The sequence below is a fragment of the Cololabis saira genome, chromosome 11, assembly GCF_033807715.1.
Source record: "Cololabis saira isolate AMF1-May2022 chromosome 11, fColSai1.1, whole genome shotgun sequence".
NCBI lineage: Eukaryota > Metazoa > Chordata > Actinopteri > Beloniformes > Belonidae > Cololabis > Cololabis saira.
This window is the reverse complement of record NC_084597.1, coordinates 35,043,813-35,058,377: the sequence shown is the minus strand read 5'-3', so window position 1 is coordinate 35,058,377 and position 14,565 is coordinate 35,043,813. Positions and strand designations below refer to the sequence as shown.

The 14,565-nt window shown below is 38.8% G+C and overlaps 1 protein-coding gene across 14 annotated transcripts in view; it reads left to right on the top strand.

The window, feature by feature from the left end:
* Positions 1-14,565, top strand: part of LOC133455393 (protein unc-13 homolog B-like) — an 81,652-nt gene that overhangs the window by 16,320 nt on the left and 50,767 nt on the right. For 9 of the 14 annotated variants that reach the window (XM_061734412.1, XM_061734406.1, XM_061734403.1 and 6 more), the window contains exons 3-8: positions 6,654-6,753; positions 8,167-8,284; positions 8,589-8,712; positions 12,270-12,343; positions 12,551-12,608; positions 12,938-12,967. In XM_061734412.1, the coding sequence (XP_061590396.1) occupies positions 6,654-6,753; positions 8,167-8,284; positions 8,589-8,712; positions 12,270-12,343; positions 12,551-12,608; positions 12,938-12,967 (504 nt within the window). Of the gene's footprint in view, positions 1-6,653; positions 6,754-8,166; positions 8,285-8,588; positions 8,713-12,269; positions 12,344-12,550; positions 12,609-12,937; positions 12,968-14,565 lie in introns of those variants that run through there. The other 5 variants (XM_061734410.1, XM_061734407.1, XM_061734411.1 and 2 more) reach the window with 2 other exon arrangements.

The window sequence follows — 14,565 nt, the reverse complement described above, 5'->3', positions numbered from 1 at the left end:
TAACTAAAAGGCACTAATTGAAAAATAGAGCTTTTATCTTTGCCATGGGCTTTGTGGTTAGCTGGTTGTTCTCGAGGGACACATGCAGCAATGGTGCCTTTAGTTTCCATGTCCCTGGAGTTTCCCTTTAATTTGTGATGAGAGAGAGACAGCCTGGCTTCAGCGAGTGGAGGCTCCTCCAGTTTGTTGGGCATGGCAGAAGGGTTCGATGAATAGCTAGTAGAACGATTTTGTTAAATAATGTATTTGAGATTTTTTTTATTTATTTTTTCCCCAATATTGCGATTTACCTGTAATATACAATTTTTTTTCTTCAATAAAACCTAATGGATGATTTGAATACTAACAATATTATATATATTTAGTATAACATTTTCTTCCAAAGATTAGGGATCATTTTTTTTAAGTTTTGCATATTTTAATTTAGCCAGTAAATACAATATACAGACTAATAATAATATGACTAATGCTTTTTTTTTTAGAAAATTTTAACCAGATTACTTCAACACCACAAACCAAAAGATCTATTACCTCCAAGATATGAAGTTTAAATTGACAAAACAATTAAGTTAACATGAATGTGAAAGAGTTCTTTTTTTTTTTTTTTTATTAGATTTTACACAATATTTAATATTGGGACCAATGAAAACACAGTGAAATTTAATTGTTTAGGATTTACACAAATTGAATAATAAAATAAATTGTTCCAAAGTTAATTTAATCCTAGTTGAGCAGTGTAAGTATTGTAGCATTCACAACACAATCAAACACAATCCAAACCGATGCAATGATAGTTGAGTAGAGTGTAGTTTAGTGTCTGTGCCATCGCTGTTTATCTAGTATGTTTACCATCGTCATTTCTGGATAACTCTGATTCGCATCAGACATTGATGACATTGGTCATAGAGGCCGACGGCTAGTGGCCGATTCTACATGTCGAATTGGCCAAAATGAATGCAGATGCCAACGGACGACTGCACATGACACACCAACCCGACTAGTCACAGACCTCGTCTGAGTTGTTTAGGAATCAAGGATAGACTATTTTAGTTATCTCTGTCTGGGGGATAATCTCTACATTACAACACAAGACTTATTAGATAAGGCCTTAAAGTTTACATAGGGTTGGTCCGTGATGGGTGTTTGCATTGTGCTCTCACCACACCCACAGTGAGATGGCTTTTCTGCCTTATTTTGAAACTCTAAACTCAGGGTGTTCCTGGAGATTATTATGCATGTAAAAGTGACTGTAATCATGACCCCTGACGGGCCAGCGGCCGGCTCTCTGACTTTCCTCCGGCTGCCTGACGAAACTGGAGTTTGATAAAGACTGTGGAATTACGTTTGCATCCGTGCCCATGTGTTAGGGTTTTCTAGGGTAATCTTCCCAGCTTGCATTATATTCCTATTCATATTCACTCAAGAACTGTAAGTGGATAGAGAAACTCTTCGTGAGGTGGTCCCAACAATGACAGCAAGTTTTTTCCAGTAGGCTCACCTGTGTTATTCATTGCATGCAACATTTATGAGTGCACTGAATTGGAAATGTCAGTTTTCCAACTGCCTGAGTTTTCCTGACTAATTTATTGGGGAAAAAAAAAACATCAATCAATAATAAATGATGAAATCTAACTGAGAGCTCGGATCTGAGTGGGTGGTTTACAGTCACGATTGTTGACCACTTCATCCCACTTCCTCAGAACATCATCCAACAATTCACCTCATCTGATCATTGCCCTTAAACACAGGCTGATTTGTGTGCTTTCCAGTCATCCCTGAGTGTGTATGTGTATGTGAGACTGATCATACGTGTCTGCTCGCACACGCGTGTTGGTGCTCTGGATGTGTGAACTCAGTAGTTCTAGCTCAGGCTACAGTGTGTTACACATGTCAATACTAAACCAGAACAATTTCCAAATGCTCTATTGCAAACAGAAACCTCTGCAAAGAAGTTTGGCTCTGCAAAAACAATCAAATCTAAATCATGACGAAGACAGTCAGTCAGTCATGTATATGTGTATATATATATATATATATATATATAAATAACCGGCAGGGCGGGTAATATGTAAAATAGCCGGCCAAACGGTGAATGTGTAAAATAGCCGGCTAATGTGCAAAATAACCATCAGGGCGGCTAATGTAGAAAAACGGCTATTTTGCAAAGTACATACATTTTTAAGCTCATGGTGCGCAGACATCACATTTTTAATCATCTCTCCAGTCTTGATGCTCCGGTCAGCTCGAGACAATTGTCGTGGCATGCCGTGGCAATTACACAGATCACGTCATTGGCACCCCAGAAGAGCGTTGCCACCGAGGTGGCAAAGCACAGTGGAGTGCGCTATGAATTTGGGCACACCTCTACCAGCCTTATAGGTCTGGGGAATGTACTCACAAATATCCAGTGTGACAGTCTTTGTGAGGAAAGATCTATTCCCACCTTCTCTTTGCACCTCCAAAACAGACAAACAGTTGTTGCGCCAAAGCAAACGTAATTCATTTGGTAGATAGAGTCCAGTTACTACACTACAGAATAGCCAGAATTCGTGCTTCAAACCAGTCACTTACAGTCTCCAATCAGTGCAGTTGGTGCGTAGCAGCCAATGGAAGAAGCCCATATGCTGCACATGATTGTCGTTGACAAGGCTGTTTATGGCTGTTGAAGAATCCTAACGTTAACTCCCCGAAAAAGTGTTGGGTCTGACACATCCACAGCATTAACCGGCTACTGCCGTTTTTCTACATTAGCCGCCCTGACGGTTATTTTGCATATTAGCCGGCTATTTTGCAAAATAGCTGTTTTTCTACATTAACCGTAACGTATATATATGTATATGTATATGTATATATATATATATATATATATATATATATATATATACAATATCTTATAGCTAATAATCACTTATTAGCTTGCATAGAATTCACTCCATTAAGCACATCTGTGCTAAGTCAATATAGGCTTCAATATCGGCCAGACTACCTCATTAGTCCTGCTACAGTTTTGTTTAATGCATGTGGCGAGGATTGATTAATTGATTATCCTTAAACAATGATATTAGTGTTGGCCTCATAAATCCTGTAGTGGTCAGGCACTGTCATTGCTGCTTCCTTCTTAACAGCACAGATTGTATCAGCTGTACAGGGGACGGCACCTGCTTTAAAAGGCCTACAGCCTCTAAGTGGCTCTTATCTAATCCATCCTCTTTCCTTATCTGCTATTCATGGGAGCTGGCCCAAGTGTGGCACAAGGCATGGACTATCTAATTAGAGGAAGGCTTGAGCATCCCCCAGGCTCCTTTGTAATAATGTCTGTGTTTTGTTGCGACTGTCCTCTTGAAACACTAATTAGGTTTGTGCTCCGTCACTCATGGTTTACGGTGCTTTCAGTGTCATGTCTGTGTGGAAGCTTTTAGTACATTTCTTTGTTTGGGAGCCTTAATTGCTTATGTCTTCTGTCGGAGTCTTGTACGAGTCCACCTGTGTCAACTATTTACCGTCAGGAGTTGAGTTTGCTTATCTGACTGCTGTGTGATAGGTTGGTGCAGGGTAAATGTTACAGCATGTTGCTCAGGTAACCAGAGAAATCTTTGTTTAGTAGTGTCAGGTGATCAGTCTACAAAAGGAACCCGACAGCTGATTTTGTGCTTTTGTTTCTCAAAGACCAAGTGGAGAATAGTGCGTATGGTCACTCCACAATGCTCACATCCAATCTTTGACCAAGGAATCATTTCTGACTATCTCCTCACTTTCAAATATCCCGTTTTTTTGTTTGATTAAAGTTTGTTAGATTCATAGTCTTTTTCTGATATTTACCCACTAGGGCTGTTCGATTTTGCCCAAAAATAAAATCTCGATTTTTTTCTCTCAAAATCCGGTTTTCGATTACGATTACGATTATTTTGTGAATTGACAAAAGGCAAAGAAATGATTTCAAATATGCTGTTTTTTTATTGAACATTTGCCCCATTGGGCTTTAAGTGCAAACTTTGCTCTTATTAAACCAAAAATGAATGAATAAAGTGCAAAACTCTGTAAAATAAGTTGAAAAAAAGTTTTAAAAAATATAATGAAATATAAAGTTTTATCTCTGAAAAAAAAAATCAGCAAATCAGCACCTGCAAACATACAGTAAGTTATATTTCCAATTAAATAAAACAAGACATTTTCTAATTAAACTAAACTGGGTCTTTGCATGCTAAATAATAATGCAACCCATGAAGGAGGTAGAGGTGTGTAATGTCAGTCATTACATTTGCTATTCACATTTGCAAGTTTTTTGCAAGGAACACGAGCCGGTCTACGGCATCTGGCTTGTTACGGTGGCATGTTACAACGCCCCCTTCTACACTAAAGAGCCTCTCCGATGGGGCACTTGTCGCAGGTATTGAGAGGTATTTCCATCAATCATTAATATGTGTGCAGACAAGGTAAAAAAAAAAAAAAAAAAAAGTGAAAAATCGATTTTACGATTTTCACGTTTTAACATCATTCTAATTACATAATCGCGATTACGATTTAAAATCGATTAATCGAACAGCCCTATTACCCACCCACAATGACTTCAGCTCCTGCTGAGCCCTAGTAAGGGGAGACGTGTGAGATGCTTGTAGGGCAAGTTGATGGAAGTACCAGCGGTTGTGCAGCTGGAAGATACTTGAGCGAAAGTGAGCACATGAGCGAGCATGTGTCAAAGCTTCCCTCGACCTACTGCAGGAAATGGAAAGGCTGTGCTCGTAACATGGTCTATTTAAATCCCTGTCGTCTCAACCCCCCACCCCAAACCCCCCTCCACATTCACTGCTGACAGCTGGTGCAAACAGTTGTGGCTCCAGCGGTCGTCACTGCTGGCCGAGAGGAGACCGACGGAGATCACTGGGTGTGAAAGTGCAAACACTGACGGACAGTCTCTTGAGTCCATACCTGAGTCCCAGCAGCAATCATTCACATTTTATCTGGCCTGCATTTTGTTGCAGTAATTTGTTCAAAGAGGACCATTTAACTTCTTTTGAATGTCCTTCTTGATGGTATAAGAACTGACAGAGACCTTTTTCTGCAGAAGTAACAGGTCAAGGGTGAATTCTTTTTTTACATCATCACCAGACATGTTTTCATGGTTATACTGTACTTTTAAAAGATAATTTTAAAAGGGAATCTGGCATATCCAGAGCCAGAGAGATGTAATAAGGAGTTGGAGTCTGTCATTGGTGACGTTTGTGGGGGCTGTTCTCAGTGGAGATTAACAGGGTCAGTGTGCTGGCCTGGCCTGGTTTGGCTTGACGTAGTCAAAGGGGAGGAGACTTCTCTGCTTTTACTCTCACTGGTGATCATGATCTCTTTTTTTCTTTTTTTTTCCTACCAGAAAGCTGAAGCAGACCTACATCCTGGTTTCTAACAATTCTAATCACGTCACCAATTAAAAACAAAAAGTAACCTCAGGGCACGCCATAGAGGTGCCATGATGGTTTTCATATGAAAACCATCAGATTTATGCTGTTGTTTTATTCAGAAACATAATCTTGAACTTTAAGTTAAAAAGTGACAAATAGAAGTAAGCTATTTGTTTCTATGATGCTTGAATAAATGGGTTCAATAGTGAATAGTTTTTTCATGTGAAGATATCAGTTTTGATTTGATTTGAAAAAATACTGGATTACTTGGATGTGTTTTCCAGCTCTTGTGATTTTCCATCCCTCCTATAAGCAAATGAATTAAGTAACTTTGGGCTCCCGTCCTGGTTGTGTCTTACAATGAGTTGACTGCGCATCACCACATGGCGCTTTTGCTCATCAACAGCGACTAAAACTAGCCCACTCAGCTACAGTGGACCTCATGGTAGCAGAAACTAAGAAACTCAAAAAAGTAATAATGGAAGAGACAAAGAGAGTGATTGAGCAAGAGACAAAGATAACTCATAAAAGTGAGTTCACCTCCACACCCAGAGTTCCTTTGTGCTTCTTGGACTGCTTTAATTTAATTTAATTTAATTGGACTGAAATGATTCAGGACTAGGCCTGTGTTGAAAAAAATCGATTTTCCGATTCTAAATCGATTCTCATATTAATTCCTAAAAATCTAAAGTCTAAAGATCGATTATTTATTTATTTTTTTTTTTTTAATTTATTTTTTTTCCATCATTTTCGCCCGGTGAACTTTAATCCCAGTAGTCGGACACACAGTTTGTCATGACACTTCTGAAAAATGCCAGGTGCTTCATGGCAATATGTGTGCGTGGTGACAGAATAAATTAGATACCGGTAAGCTAAAATGATTTGTTTACTGCATGAACTGTTGCAATTTCTTTCTTTTTTTGCACTTTAAATGGATATTGAAAGGCCTGTTTGAGTTATTTATTTCTTAGTTATTTCACAATAATTATTGTGAAATTATTATTTCACTAGTTATTTTACAGTCATATAATTCAGGCAACAGCTCAAAAAACATTTTAAATAACACTAAGCCAAATCAATATCGAATCGAATCGAATCATGATAATCGATTCTGAATATTAAGAATCGGAATCGAATCGATTCTTGACATTTGAATCGATCCCCAGCCCTATTCAGGACCGTACATGCATGTTCCTCCCGTATCTTCTCTGTGCTTTCCTCTCCCCTCATGTTAATAATCTGTCCTTTCTTTTGTTTTAGATAAATTCAACACCTATGTGACATTGAAGGTGCAGAATGTTAAAAGCACAACTATCACTGTGCGTGGGGACCAGCCCTGCTGGGAACAAGATTTCATGTTGTAAGTTATTAAACACAACAACACAACAACAGGGTCATCACACACATATTCATATATGACACACGTCATATGTCCTCTGGGTTGTACCTCTGGTGTCAGGTTAGTGACTCATTACCCCTAATGACCTGATACGCCCTCTTATCACGGTGCACCCATATGTTGCATTAGGTCTTCACGGGTTAAGAGATTAAAATGACAAATATTTAGAGTATGTGGAAGGAATTGTCCGTCTGTCTGTCAATCTTTAAGCAGGATCACTTGAAAAGTTATCAACAGATTTCCTGGAAATATTTACTAATGGTTGGGCATGGCCAAGGAAGGAGGGATTATTGAATTGGGAAATCTAGGTCTGGATGCAGGCATTTCTTTTTTATGTTCTGTCTGGGCAGAAGTATGTTTTATGTTTAGTTCTTTTTGTTTTTTGTTTTCTCCAATTATAGATCTAACCATGTGCTTAAAACTATAGTTCTTCAAACTATGAAGTTTTAATCAAATGGTTTGTAAAATAGTGTTTTGCGCAGTTCCTCCTTGTTGTTTTCATTTTCACATTATCCTTTCCTAGTCAGTGGTATCTATGGCGACGATGGAGCCGGCGTATTGGCACATATGTGTCATTGTTTGTCTTTTGTGAACTCCGGCATTGTCACTGTGTTTGTTTTTCCAGACCTTCATCTTTCCCTCTTTCCATTAACGATATATCAGCTTCATTTGCTTCAACATGTACTGTAACTTAACATTCATCAGCGTTTCCAGCAAACCACCTGTTACTGAGAGCATGGGAGGAAATGTTTTACTCAGAATGGTTCCACAACACAAACCATCCTGTTTTTTCACAAAGGAAAAACAAAATGCACCACTGGGCAAAACAGAATTTAAATGGGAATATGAAAACAGACTTGTCCCTGTTCAGTAATACCATGTTGTGTTTTATTTATTTGCTGTTATTTTGTATGAGCAAATGATTTAGGAAACATTTATCTCTGCACCTGCATACTCTGCATCCTCCCCTGCACTGCCCTCAATTATCTACTCTCTTTGATTATCTTTCCTCACATCTTCCTTTTGTTTGCTCTCCCGATTATTCTAAACGGCTGCAGAGGGGAATATGCAAATGCCGCTATAATGCTCCTCCTTTCAAAATAGATATGCCATATTATTACTGTCATCAAGCTGTTTTTGAACCCTTTTGAATAGCTTCTTGAATAAAAGGATACAGGGTTGGATTATTACAGTTTAAACCCTTTCTTTTTAAATAAGGAAGTTGTGGAATTATGTAGAAGATATTTTGCATTCTCCCCCTAAATAAAGCTGAAAATCACAAAATTAATCTTGTAGTTAATTTATCCACTTTAACCTTTCCTCACTTTTTTACTGACATTGCTTGAAACTAATTTTTGTTCCCATGTCTCTCAGCGAGATCAACCGGCTGGACCTTGGGCTCATTGTTGAGGTGTGGAACAAAGGCCTCATATGGGACACCATGGTGGGGACAGCCTGGATTCCTCTTAAGAGTATCGGACAATCTGAGGAAGTGAGAAACGTACACTCCCACGAAAAACATTCAGTGTAAAACAAAAATAAATGGGACATTTTATTCCTTTGGAAATTGGTAATTTTTGGAAAATGACCAAAGATCTGTCCATAGCATATCCCTATATGCTTTTAGATGTGATATGCCTTCATTATTGGCTTAAAAAATAGTCAAAAGTGTGAAGTTAAATCTTATTGCCATGAACTACTGTTGAAATTAAGTGTAATGGTAAGGAAAGGAACTGATAGAAGAATGCACACAAAGAACTCCATGTGTAAGTAAACATGAATATATCCATCTGCAGGAGGGGTCAGGTGAGTGGATTTTCCTGGATGCAGAGGTCCTGATGAAAGCAGACGAGATATACGGCACCAAGAACTCCACGCCTCATCGGGTGCTGCTGGACACTCGCTTTGAGCTGCCATTTGGTGAGATTGTCAGCCAAAAACATTTTTGACTTAGACTTGCACAATGTCAAGAAAACTTCAAGTGTTTAAGTTGTGAACTGAAAGAACAGGCTCTTTTTGTGTAAAATGTCTTGTATTGCTGCTATCTTTGGGCCCGGCTCTGCCGGTCGGGGTCTGCATCAGTGAACATCAGGAGTACGTTAGCAAGTCTGGTTACTTCAGGGCAAATCAAAGCGTGAGCCAAAGAGCTGCACAAAGGCCACAGCTGACTCATGCGTAAATGTCAGCAGTTGAAAATCTGTGCTACCTGGAGCACTGGGAAGAATTTATGACAAAGTGTAACATTGTGTCCTATTGTCCTATGAACATATACGTAGAGAGACCAAGTGAACACAATATGTCCAGTTTGTGGATGCATTTCTTCCTAACGCCAATCGTACTAATCTCTGATTGCGTGCTGTTCACATACTTTCACATACATTCCTTGTGTTCACCATGGGACAGCGACTCTTGTAAATGATGTCCCATCCTCCATGAAATACTCGTTCACTGTTCGATGAATTGTAAAATCTGAGTAATCTTAGAAGAAAAATATCTTTTGACAGAAAAACCCTATGTTCGGAAAGCAGATGTCATTTTTTGGGGGACTCTTCCCAGTTGGTCGCATGTAGATATTGATCAGCTCGTGACGCTGCCCCAGGCATGCATGATGGGTATACAGTGGGGCAAAAAAGTATTTAGTCAGCCACCAATTGTGCAAGTTCTCCCACTTAAAAAGATGAGAGAGGTCTGTAATTTTCATCAGGGGTACACTTCAACTATGAGAGACAGAGACAGGATTTTTACTGAATTAATTGGTAAATTCCTGGGTAAAATAAGTATTTGGTCACCTACAAACAAGCTAGATTTCTGGCTTTCACAGACCTGTAACTTTTTCTTTAAGAGGCTCCTCTGTCCTCCACCAATTACCTGTATTAATGACACCTGTTTTAACTGGTTATCAGTATAAAAGACACCTGTTTTAACTCTTTATCAGTGTAAAAGACACCTGTCCACAACCTCAAACAGTCACACTCCAAACTCCACTATGGCCAAGACCAAAGAGCTGTCAAAGGACGTGAGAAACTAAATTGTAGACCTGCACCAGACTGGGAAGACTGAATCTGCAATAGGTAAACAGCTTGGTGTGAAGAAATCAACTGTTGGAGCAATTATTAGAAAATGGAGACATACAAGACACTGATAATCTCCCTCGATCTGGGGCTCCACGCAAGATATCACCCCGTGGGGTAAAAATAATCACAGGAACAGTGAGTAAAAATCCCAGAACCAGACGGGGACCTAGTGAATGACCTGCAGAGAGCTGGGACCAAAGTAACAAAGGAACCATCAGTAACACACTACGCTGCCAGGGACTCAGATCCTGCAGTGCCAGACGTTCCCCCTGCTGAAGCCAGTACATGTCCAGACCCGTCTGAAGTTTGCTAGGGAGCATTTGGATGATGCAGAAGAGGATTGGGAGAATGTTATATGGTCAAATGAAACCAAAATAGAACTTTTTGGTGGAAACACAACTTGTCATTTTTGGAGGAGAAAGAAAGCTGAGTTGCATCTAAAGAACACCAAACTTACTGTGAAGCACGGGGGTGGAAACATCATGATTTGGGGATGTTTTTCTGCAAAGGAACCAGGACGACTGATACATGAAAGGGAAAGAATGAATAGGGCCATGTATCGTGAGATTTTGAGTGAAAACCTCCTTCCATCAGCAGGACATTGAAGATGAAACGTGGCTGGGTCTTTCAGCATAACAATGATCCCAAACACATTGCCCGGGCAACCAAGGAGTGGCTTCGTAAGAAATATTTCAAGGTCCTGGAGTGGCCTACCCAGTCTCCAGATCTCAACCCCATAGAAAATCTTTGGAGGGAGTTGAAAGTCCGTGTTGCCCAGTGAAGGCCCCAAACCATCACTGCTCTAGAGGAGATCATGGAGGAATGGGCCAAAATACCAACAACAGTGTAGAAAACCTTGTGAAGACTTACAGAAAACATTTGACCTCTATCATTGCCAACAAAGGGTATATAAGAATGTGTTGAGATGAACTTTTTTAATGACCAAATACTTATTTTCCACTATAATTTGTAAATAAATTCTTTAAAAATCACACAATGTGATTTTCTGGATTTTCTTTTTTTTTCATTTTTGTCTCTCATAGTTGAGATATACCTGTGATGGAAATTACAGACCTTTCTTATCTTTTTAACTGGGAGAACTTGCACAACTGGCGTCTGACTAAATACTTTTTGCCCCACTGTGTCTTCATCTGCAGCTGTTCTTACCCTGCTGGACCCTTCTCTTTGGAACAGGATAAATCTGGACTTGTCAGTAATGAATGGTTTTCTTAAATCTACATGGCCATTTCATACTTATTCTTTAAGTGCTCCTTTCTTTTACTTTTAAACTTGACAGTTTCTACTACTCTGTTAATTATTAGTTTGGTTAGAGTTTAGGAAATGATTAAATTGTCTCAGATCATTATGATTTGATATTTGTTTCTGACCGCAATTGTCTCTTGAAAAAAATTCTTCACCGCCTTCAAGTTTTCACAATGCATTGGTGGGTCCTGAATCCAACTTGAATAGTTTAGCAGTCTCCTCAGTTATTTGGTTAGCTTGATACACCCAAAAATCTTCCTGTTTTAAAACAGATTAGATTAGTTTTTACCGTGATCACAGTAAACAATTTTTCAAACTGGGTATTTAGCAGACATGAAGCGACATTTGCTTGGTGTCCGTGGGCATTTCTCAATTTGTATATAATACTCTGTCTGCCATTTGTACCACTGCAAGTAGTTTACTCAGTTAATATCGATCGGTTTCCAACTGGTTCCACTCAAAGAATGAATTCATGGTAAGAATCAAATTTAATTGAATATTCTTCAGGGCTTGAGGGTGAAATGTGTCTTATGCTCCCCACTGCTCTAACAACACCATTTCCATTCCTGGTACTACATCACTTACACAGACTTTATGATCAAAAGGCCTCGAGCTAAAGCAGGGTATCTGTCCACTGAGTGGGAGAGGCAGCTTTTTTCTGTTTTAAGAGGAACCCTTTCAAGGTTGCTACCACCAATGTGTTCATGTGTGTTCTGTGTTACCAAAGCCATTCATTAAAGCTGTAGGTCGGTGTGTCTTTGAAGCCTTGGCCTTTGTGTTGCTGCCCTTTAATGCGCCACTGTCTGCCGAACATCCTAAATCCTCTGCAAAGTAGAAATAATGAGAGTACTTCATCTCGTTCAGAAAAGTAATGCCTCGGATACTCCACTGGACATTGTTGGGAATTTTTGGTTGAATGAGTGAAGAATAAAAATTAAAAAAAATGCATCTTCTCCATAAATTAATGCATATTTTACTGTATTTCACATCCATGCATGGGAAATCTGCTGGTATCTTTTAAATGGTTTTGATATCTTTTATCCTCAGGCCAATCATGAGAAATTAAATGCACATTAAAATATCCTGTTACTGGAATATAAGTCTTGAATGGTGTGTTTGTTTTGTGTATTTTGTCACCAGACATCCCAGATGACGAAGCACAGTACTGGACAGGCAAGCTTGAACGCATCAACACCATGGGAATCCATGACGAGGTAATCTCTTAAGATCTTTGTTTGAATGTTTTCTTTTTTAAGTTGGTTTAATATATCCAAGAATATTACTCTTTATTCCCGTTACACAGAATAGTTGTATTTATCATGTCAGTTTAAGGGAGTAGCCAAAGTACTTATAACAACAATGAAAAGAAACATCTGAGATGACCTTTTCTTTATTTCCTTTTTTTTTCTCCACTCCCACAGTACCCACTCCAGGATGACGATCAAAGCGCTCCACTTCCTTTTGCAGCCTCCCAGTGCTGTGAGTTTATTTCTCCAAACTGCACATTTATACGCCTCTAGATGGAGCCAGTTGGCTATCCAGTTAGCTCTGTCTTCTGAGAACTTCCTTCTCTGCTCCTGGTCCAGCCGGCATCATGAAGTTACGGTGTATTTAGTGTTAAACAACACTGCATCTCATAGAGAGTTAACAGAGGGTTTGTTTTCTCATTTTATCTTTACTACGGATTGGGTTTCATCACTCCCCCACTTGTCCAACGCATGAAAACTTTTTTTACTTTTTATTTTGTTGCACAAACCTTTCTTTCTTCGTGACTGAACTCTCACTTGTAATATTTGCACTTTCACCAGGCAACTATTTCGGATGGACTGACCCGATGAGTATGTAACAAAATTATGTGGAACTCTCCCTGGCCAACCCTCAGCCTTTCTGCATGTCATATGTTCCCGAGTAACATGTAAACTATACAGCCCCCATGCATTTTATTCACATAACTTCATCGTGACAGATGCTTTTCATTGATACATTCCTTGACTCCCTTTGGCCTTTTATTTCTCCTTGTGATTTTGTCTTACTGTATCGTGTCATTTTTTTGGGTTGGTCTTCCCAGACAGAAAAGTAAGGGAAGTCCCTGAGATGCACTTTTTTTTCTTATTCTCTACAACAAATGGTATGCCACTCTTTTGTAGCAAGAAATGTTTAAAGCTACATTCACATCTTAAAACCTAAAGTTGCATTTGTTGCATCAAAAGGACAGGTGGCAGTCTTTGCTTAACAAAGTATGTATACAGAGTATATCCTCATATTTGTTCTTTCACTTTACTCTTCGAGACGTCAGCGGAAAATGGTTCTCAGACTGAGTTTAAGGCTACTGTTGTAGTTGCTTAAGTCAATTTTAAAATCAAAGCTGATACATTATAGCAAATTTCCTTTTTTCTTTTTAATTGTAATGCTCATTCATACTGTACGCACATTTGCCAGACGATATATACGACTTACAGCAATGCTGTTGGATTAAATTTAATCAAAGATTTTTGTTTTCATGTTTCCAAAGGAACGCTTACTTGCATCAACAGCTGCATTTGATTATTCTTTGATTATATTCTATTATAATATTTGCTACTTGTTTAAGATGCAAATTATTAAAGATCAATCTACAGAAAGATACATGTTAGGGAGCAGCTTGTTACCTTGTGTTTAGCAGAATGACAGGGATCAGAGAGCTATATTTCCGTAGTGGAGCAATAACTCGTGCAAACAGTGACCATCAGAATAAGACTTATTGCTGGTACTTTGGATGCAACGGTATCAGTTTTTACGACTAATTGTGTCTGTAGTTTAGTTTTTGATGCTGAAGTTGTTTGTTAAATGTGAATAATTGCAGCTTAAATATGCATCAAATGTTCAGATTTATTGTGAGTGTTTGCTTATTTTGCAGTTTTGACTGTATGATCTCTTTGCAACTGCTTTGTGAAGCCGAATAAGTTTACGCTGTGGATCATTTGAAAGCTTAAAGTCATCCAAAGCAATAAGATTGATTTTTCAAAGTATACATTGTTTTTGCTTAATGAAGAACTAAACCAGAGTGGGGTACATTTATGCGCGGCCCCCACTGTGTTTACTTTGATTCAATTGCCTGAAAGCTACACAGCGGTGCTGCCTAGTAACCCTTTACCACACTGCTGGCCAGTTCTTCTGCTATGTTTTTTCAGAAGATGCTTAATTAAACGAGCACATACAGATTATCAGTTTTGTTACCAGTTGTGCCCAGTTTTACAAACTTACATAACTATATATGATGTGCAATTTAAACTTAGAATGAGTGCATCCTCATCTGTAGGTACAGTAGAAGGGTTTTCGGGGAAGTTTTCTTTTGTAAATGACCATAACAAATGTCAGTTTGTATTCCAGTAAAGTTTGACATAGACGCATTGATACACGTACAGTATGTGTCTAAGATCTATATTACAAGTTCAAA